The 9,199-nt window shown below is 27.0% G+C and overlaps 1 protein-coding gene across 1 annotated transcript; it reads left to right on the forward strand.

Moving 5' to 3' along the window:
* Positions 1-8,180: 8,180 nt before the first annotated feature.
* Positions 8,181-9,199, forward strand: LOC136216677 (FCS-Like Zinc finger 3). The gene is made up of 2 exons (XM_066003219.1): positions 8,181-8,371; positions 8,462-9,199. The coding sequence occupies exons 1-2, from the start codon at positions 8,280-8,282 to the stop codon at positions 8,655-8,657; spliced, it is 288 nt and encodes a 95-aa protein (XP_065859291.1). The 5' UTR covers positions 8,181-8,279; the 3' UTR covers positions 8,658-9,199.

A 9,199-nucleotide genomic window follows, 5' to 3' on the forward strand; every position in this document is an offset into this window, starting at 1 on the left:
AATAACACAATAAATAGTTTAGATAGTTTGACAAAAAAGATTATAACTAACTCATATTTAGCAGATTTAATTTTTAGTATTTTAACAGAATTTTTGTAATTTTAGTAATACACTAAATATCTTATACATAATTAATATTTGGAAGGCCTGAAGTGACTTAAGTCCTAGTCAAACCAATTTTTCTAATTTTCAATAACATATGATTAAAATTGATCTTGTTTGAAAGTGTTAGGATTAAATTTGCACTATTTTGTACATTAAAGCTAAATATGTACTTCCCTTAAAACGTTAGGGCTAAATTTAGTCTTTATACATTTTTAATGTCTTAAATAGATTCAAAGAAAAAATACAGTAAAACCTCTATATAGGAATACACTTGGGACCGGGCTATTTGTATAACAATTGGAAGGTTATTACTAAATAGAGTTTTGTATAATAAAATTTCTCAACACATAAGATTTTAAATTTGCCAGATACTTGGTTAAGATTATCATAGGCATGCATGATTTATATATAATGTACTACAATAGACATTAATGGAACAAATTAAATATTTAGAGTTTCAATTTAAAGTTTAGATTTTCAAAATATAGATAATTGGAAGAGTTTTATGAGGAAAATGTAAACATCAATAAGAATACTAAATATTTGTAATTTCAAGTTATAGTTTGTGTTTCCAACTCATAGATAATTTCAATAGTTTTTTTTAATATTTTATAATTTAGTTTGAATTGTTAATAATTATATATATATATATATATATATATATATATATATAATTATAATTATTACTATATAGAGGCATAATTTCTAAAGGTGGGACTTGAAAAGTGTATAACAAATAACGTTTGGAAGGTTATTCCTATTTATAATTGGCCCAAGCTGGGACCGAGTTTTTTTATAACAAAATAGAGGTTATTCTTATATAGAGTATTACTATATAAAGGTTTTACTGTATATGTTTTAATTCGATAAAATATCTGATTTTTAAAAATTAAAATTGATTTGGGTGATTAAAAAACTCAAGTCGTTGATGTTGTGGAGGTTAGCTTTCCTAAGCTAATCCCGGGTTATGTTTTTGAGTTGTTTTTTTGTTTGTCTTTTTCTTTCCCTTTCCTACCAAAAAAAACTCAAGTCGCTTAAATTAGAGATCTTAAATTCGAATCCTATACGTATAAAGCTTTAATTACGATGACAAGCTTCAGGTCGAAAACTTGAACAAATTATATAAAAAAAAATATTTTTTATTTTTTCATAAATTTTTTTGTCCACTATTTATGTACCACATTATAAATTTTTTGACAAAATGAGAATTATAGGTTATAAAATTATGGTCGGTTTTGACAATTTATAAGTGCTTACACGAAATAAAAAATAATATCTGTTTAATAAAACAATGTACGTAAAAAGCAAAAATATATTTTAGTAAATGATCATATTATTTTTCAAATCTCTTTTAAACCTGAAATATATTAATATATTTATAATAAAAAAATCCAATATAAATATATATAAAAAAAAATGGACCCTTTCAACAAGGCGACCACATTTCTATTGTTTCCATAGAACCAACTCTGTATAAAACGTTATGTGTATACACGCATTTTTAATTTATAACAATCTATTAACGTATTAATATTTAAAAATGATCTAACTTGTGAATATTAAATTCTCAATTACACTAGTTTTGGAGTTAGAAATCACAACGATAGCTAAAAATATTTTTGTACATTTTTTTAATGTTCTTATTTTACATTTTTATTTTTAGCAAAATAATCCAATGTGATTTTCTCACTATGTTCCCATTTTAATTATAAAAACAATTACATAATATAATACATTTATTATATAAAACAAATTTTAGTTTAATTTTTTTAGGTTCACTTTTTTTTTTCTCCCTTTCTTCTCTCTCTTTTATCTTCTATTTATTTGGTTTTATACACTAAAAGTGAATTTCTAGCATGATATATTTTTATTTTGTAATTTATTTGGTTTTATACACTAAAAGTGAATTTCTAGTATTATATATTTTTATTTTGTAATTAGGACCCTCTTAAATTAGTGGACTGAGGGAAAATAATTTTTTAAACAATAATAATTAAAAAGTATATTAATACTTGAATAAAATTTTGATGATCATGACTTATGATTGATTGATGGCCAAAATATGGATAATGCAAAAGGGGATAAATAATAAGAGCAGTGGTTTCCTTACTTTTTGATGTTGATGTTATTTACTGTTGTTTACTGTTGAAAAAGTAGAGATTTTATGTCGATAGTTTGTTATAAACAGTTTGCTATTTACTGTTGGAAAAAACTATTTTTCATATATAAAAATTAAATAATAATTTTTTAACCAAATATCTAAAATTCTGATTTTTAATATAAAAAGACAAAAAAAATAAGAAAATAGAGGACACAGACACCCTTTAAGTATAATTTATAGTTGGTGGAACTAAGGATTAAAATAACCCTTAAAATTTACAATTATGATCAATTTAGTTCAAATTTAATTTTACGTATCAAGTCAGTTTTTAAGTTAATAATAAAACTGATTTTATTTGGAATCATTTATTAATATTTATTGAATTGATATCTAAAATTCAATTTAAATTACATTGATCATGCTTGCCAATTTTAAAAGTAATTTTAACCCTTAATTCATGGTTGGTTTCATGATTATTAAAACAAGTCTGGATAACAAAAATCGATACAAAAAAGTGAATATAATTAAGGCTCAATGTGATTTGATCGAGGTTAAAAGAATATTGTGAAAACTAATATTTCACCGTCACTTAAACCTCTAATCTAGTCAAATAATAATAATAATAAGAGATAATTCTAAAAATAATGCGTGCTTTCATTGATTTGCATATAAGTGCCTATGTGTGTTTTTGTTGTAAAAAAATGTCATGAGATTTTTTACCATTTACAAAACCAACAAATTTTAGGTTTACACTGACAATTTATTTATTGATGATATTAAAATAGATAAAATTTATTAGAGCTTGACATGTCGTGAATCATTTTTAAAGCGAAGAATCTTATCAAGACTTGATATGCATGTGGTTTAATTGGATGCAAAGTGAAGAATTTTATCAGGGCCTGATACAGCATGCATCCTTTTGAAAGAGATGGGTGTTTTCAGGATATATGAATAGTTCAATGTGCTCATCAACGTGTGTCATTGAGTTGTGGATCATTCAATGCACATTAGCATAGTTTATTTCTTAGGTTCGAATCCGGATTAAAACCAATATGGATCAAACTTTTTATTTACTCATGAGATCTAGGTAGTCCGGAGGATCACCACGTCTCATATCTTTTTGAGAATCCATATATCTATTATCATTGTATGGAAAATTATCTCTCGAGTAGAGGTTTAGGTTCAAGTTCGATGGGAATTGGATGATTGATAAACCCTCCACGATTCTTTGTCATGTCGTCTTGTAATTGTGCAATCATAAACTTACTTAACATTATGATATTCTTAGTTCAACTCAGTTTGTCATAGGTGTATATAGAGTTGCAAATGAGGCGAAGTGGAAATAGGGACTATTTCGTCCATCACTGTCTCCGTTTGGATGGGAAATTTCCATCCCCATCCTCGTTTAAAATGAAAAAAATATGATCCTCATTCCCGTCTTTGTGCGGATTAGGCTCTCATTCTCCATTTCTTAAATTTTAAATAACATTCTTTTTAATAAAATTTAATATTCTTCCTATCGCATGATTAGGTAAATATAATATATAAAAGATTAGTAGATTTGATAAAACAAATGCTTATATACATAATATGTCAATTTACCAAATATGAAAATAAATAAATAAAATATTATATCCACGTATAAAACTAAACATCTAAAACACATACAAAACTATAATTGAGGATGAGGATGGGGATTCCTATAAAAGGATAGCGATCCTCGTCTCTGCTTGTCAGGAATTTTTGTTCCTCACCCTCACTCCATGGTAAAATTAAATAGAGATTCTTCGTATATGTTGGGACGAATCTACATAGGGGATAAATAATCTCGCTCCATTTACAACCTTATGCACATACTAATATTATTTTTATCTCTTATGAATGTATCTATATTTTGAATAGATTTAGTTGTTATGGAACTATGTATTCGATGTAATAATAATAATAAAAAACATGCAAAAATTGAGATCCGAAACACACCCAAATTAAAGGCATATTTAATTCAGCTGTTGTTATTACTATTAGTTGTTTGTTATTAGATAATTAATTACGAGTGTTTGCTAAAAGTGTGATGAACTGTTATTGTTAGTATGTAAAATGTATATTATGGACATGTTTGAAATCAATCAACAAATAAATCGTAAAAATAAATATTGTAATACACAATTTAATAAAATAATCTAATAACTAAATAAAAAATTAAAATTAATAAGTAAAACCTTATTAATTTGGCAATAATATTATAAAGATATGAATAACGTTAAAGAAGAAACATGTTTTGTGGAAATAAAAAGGATGATTTTATCAATATTAAATAATGTAATGAAACCAAGCGTACACAACACATGTCCATATTACCATATCCTCCAATTAAACCAACAACTGAAGTTGTCAAAAATCAAACCCTTGAACTTGATCACTTAGTTAAAGAGGCTTCGGTACTATATCGTGGAATCAATTGAATTAAAAGTTTAATATGATAGTTAAAGATTCAATTCATATTAATATTTGACAAATAAATACAAACAACTTTTCACAAAAAGTTGTAAAATGTTATTGTTTCAATAAAAAAAAGCTAAGGGACCGTTTGTTTTACCTGATGTTTGCTGTTGAAAAAATCTGCTGTTCCGAAAAGCAGAGATTCTATACTTTTATAAAAAGCTACTTTCCATCTATAAAAAGCAAACAGGAGGTGTCTAACCAAACCTAAAACTCTCCACTTCAAAGTGAAGAAGCAAATAGGAGCACAAAAAGCACCAACTAAACATCCCCTAAAAGATGTTATTGTATAAACCTAACCATACACAATATTTTATGCAGGTAAAGGCTATGGTTATTTTGTTTTTGACAAAGTAACCCTTACTTTGTGTGTTTTCACCATTAGATTAATTTTATATTTCATCATCCAATGATGAAAACACACCAAGTAATGGTACTTTGTCAAAAACAAAGTAACCATAGAAGGCACATTTTATGCAATTTGCAGCAAATGATAAACGCTACTACAAAAAGCTGCAAAAAGCACCCAGAAAGAGTAGAAAACACCAAAACAAAGAAAAATAAATAAATGTACAAGCAAAAATTAGGAATAAAGAAGGAAATACCAATTGGTAATTAGCAAAAAGTAGCTTTTGAGAAAGATAGATGCAGGGTAAATTGTATTCAAGACCCTTGAATTATGTGATTCTTACTTGGATTTCAGGTTTTTAAGATAGAATTTCTTAAACCTTGTATTATGTGATTTAAAGTGAAATGCTAAGTTGAAAAACTACAATAAACACTTAAAAAATAATATAAAATACAAAACATTCATTTTGATTCCTAAATTAAAACTTCAAAGTCAATTAAGTCCTTAAACTATTAAAATCAATTAAATCTCTGAACTAAGTAAAAATTATCAATTGAGTCCTCATTTTATTCTAAAATCAGAAACTGTGATTATTTGATATGAATTGTAATGATTTATGTATTGGTTCAAAATGGATTTGAGAAAGAGAGTCTGAAACTGTTCAATCGAATGATTTTCGATTAGGATTCAATTGATGATTTTTGCTTAAAATGGAGACCCAATTAGTGATTTTTACTAAGTTCAGGAACCTTATTGATGGTTTTGATAGTTTACGGTCCTAATTGATTTTGAAGCTTTAGTTTAAGGATTCAAATGGGTATTATCCCAAAAACAAACAACTAGACAAGCAAAATTAGAAATAAAGAAGAAAAGAGGTACCAAATGGTAATTAACAAGAAGTAGCTTTCAAGAAAGATAGATTCAGTGTAAATTATATTCAAGACCCTTGAATTAAGCGATTCTTGCTTGGATATTATAAGATAGAATCTCCTAAACCATATATTATTATAAGATGAAAATAAAAGTTGACGAAACTTATTAAAGATTTAAAGAAATGTTGACTCAGAAAATTTGGATCACATCATTATTATTTTTATTTCATGTCACCATAATTTTATGTTTTTTATACCTATTTTACCACATGTAGAAAAAATGTAAAAAATAAATTATGGTTGAACTACATTTGTTTAATAAAAAAATATTGGATACATTTCTTTTGTGTTAAAAAATGAAATATTTTGCAGGCTACAAAAAAACGAAAAAAATGTTGTGTAACTATTGTTTTTAAAAAGTGTTAGAATATAGTAGGGTTAAAATTTTAGAAAAAATGTTTTAATTTTGGGAAATATTTTTCTTTTATAAACTTAAATGACTTAAAATTTTCCATTAATTTATTTCCTGAAACAAACAAATACCGTTTTTCTATATAATATTAGTGACATAGATAGAAAAATAATTAAAGTCTATTTAATTTAATCGTTGTTATTGATCAGAGGTTGAATCAATCATCAGAAAAAGAATTAGGCCAAAAATTAGGATACATTCTGGGAAAATAAAACTTCCATCGAAGAGCTGCAATACGGAACCCCATAGACCTTGGTGTAACCTTTCGTTCAATACTCGAATTGACAATTGAAGCATCTGAGGCTGCATTAATCGGGGATACCCGACAGAAGGAATTGTTTTCTTTATAAACTTAGGACTACTATAATAACTTATTTTATTTCTAACATACAATTATCGACTGTTTTAATCAAACATTTTATGGGTCGGATTCTCATTGATACAGTTTTGATCACATTGACCTTAATGACCATGCAGTATTTGGTCATTCATCATTAGATCTAGGCTTATTAGAATCTTAAGATGGAGATTCAAAGCATCACGAGGTTTAGATTTAATAAGCCTTGGTAAATAGAACATGATGTAAGGGAAATTGATATAGAAAAAAATGTTATAGGAAAAAGTTAATAAGCGTTTTTGTAAATATATGATAAAAGGTCTAAAATTTAGAGTTATTTTCTTCCATGAAAAAATTATTAGGTTATTTTAAAATTACATTGAAAATCAGAGCTATTTTTTGAGAAAAATATATATTTTTTTATTTTAGAGAAAAAATTAATTTAAGTTTTCATGATAAATTGTGAAAATTGTTTTCTCTAAATGCTATAAATTATAATTTTCGTAAAAGTAGTTTTCACAGTTTTAAGGAAACAATTTCACATTTACTAAATTTGAAGTATGAGAAAATAATGTCAAACATACTCATAAAATCATTTCTTAATTTTAATAATACTCATTGATTTTAGATAGATTCTTATAGTTTGGTTAATTTGTAAAGACATTTTTTTGGTTTAAAAGTTTGTAAGCATAATTTTATGTATTTCATGAAATTTATGGTAAATGCTATGCTTACTTTATTTTTAACAAAGTAAGTCTTACTTTATGTGTTTTTATCATTGGATTAATTTTCTAATCCATCATCCAATAGGGAAAACACACCAAGTAATGGTACTTTGTCAAAAACAAAGTAACCATAAAAGACACCAAAATTTATAGTTAAAGAACATATTGATCAAATTTTTAATCAAATAATACTTATAGTTTAGTTAATTTATAAAATCAGATCTTATATTTTGAATAATTTATAAAATCAGTTTTTTTAATTATTCAAATTATTCTCCTTTAATTACGATAATAATTTTATATAGAATGACTGAATTTAATTACCTCACAAAATAAAAATCACTTAACATTTGTTTGTAAACTTTTAAAACAGAAAAATTATCTTTGCAAATTACCCGTAGGAAAAAACTTAGATCATTCACAAAAAAAAAAAAAAAAAAACTTATTAAACTGTCAATAATGCTAAGTTTAGGGACCATAAATGTAGTTTTAACTGATGCATGCACTTTTCCCTATTTGGTCAATAATTTGAATACTACCCATTGGAATTCCATGAAATACCCCTGGTTTTGATACTCTATTCTTTTCCCAATTTCATTTTAGTCATTCTTATTCATTTTCAATAATCAAGTGGTACCCTTCTTACCATACACCACTGTAACTACAGTGGTCCGTCAACCACCTGATTACTTCAAAAAAAGTGCATTCACTTTATAAAGATCCGTCTGCTCTTTTTCGAGTCATCGCTGGCTTCCGTCTCTGCAATTGAAACTTCTCCTTCTTCTTCTTTCCCTTTCCTTTCTCATCAGTACAGTCGCCATGTCTTTCTACTCTCAGGAGCCTCACTTTCTCGAAGCTTGTCATCTCTGCCGGAAACCCCTCGGCTGTAACTCCGACATCTTCATGTACAGGTATAGATACTAGTAGCTTAATTTCTTATTATTACTCTTGTTTTGTGATTTATATGTGAAATTGATTGCGATTTTGGTACTGTGATGCAGAGGGAATACACCGTTCTGTAGCAAGGAGTGCAGGCAAGAACAGATAGAGATAGACGAGTACTCTTCGAAGAAGAAGGCCTGGAAAATTTCCTCATCCTCTTCTTCTTCGTCTTCTTCCACTAGATCTATCAGGAATTCCGATTCGAAGGAGGCTTCGAACAAAACTGTACGTACAGACACAGTTGCCGTTGCTTAAACTGAGAATATATACCAGTTAAGATTTCATCAAGAGTTCTTCGAAAATCGAAATCGGATATCACACGTATTTTTATCGGAGAATTTTAGATCTAATTAAAAAAAAGGCGGAGAACTCTTGATCTGTAAAGAAGTGATGGGGGAGACTCTGCGCGATTTTTTTTTTGTTTTTTGAAATTATTATCATCATCAGTATTATTGTTTAATCTCCGATTTGATGTTGGCGGTTTTACGAAAATTGAAGAGGAAGACGGATGGATTTATGTGATTTTTGTAGCCAATCATCTTATTATTCAGAAAATACATGTATTTCTTCAAGCAATGGAAAGAAGTGAAGGAACGTATTGGAAGAGGTTTTCTGTTTGTGGCTCATGGAGTCTAAATTAAAACTTCCGATGAGCTTTGTCTTCTTCTCCATTGATATTGTGTGTTCTTTATTTTTCCAAGAAAAAGAATGAGAAATTATGTTTGTATAATTTTGAAGATCTGATGGTGATGAGAGGAAAATCAGAAGAGAAAATATTAAGATTTGAATATTTTACA

Source organism: Euphorbia lathyris, chromosome 2 (genome assembly GCF_963576675.1).
Source record: "Euphorbia lathyris chromosome 2, ddEupLath1.1, whole genome shotgun sequence".
Taxonomy (NCBI): domain Eukaryota; kingdom Viridiplantae; phylum Streptophyta; class Magnoliopsida; order Malpighiales; family Euphorbiaceae; genus Euphorbia; species Euphorbia lathyris.

Excerpts from the sequence above, each read along its gene's own strand:
- LOC136216677 (XM_066003219.1), top strand. The coding sequence starts at position 8,280 with ATGTCTTTCTACTCTCAGGAGCCTCACTTTCTCGAAGCTTGTCATCTC. Across the intron at positions 8,372-8,461 it reads TCCGACATCTTCATGTACAG|AGGGAATACACCGTTCTGTA; the intron begins GTATAGATACTA and ends ACTGTGATGCAG.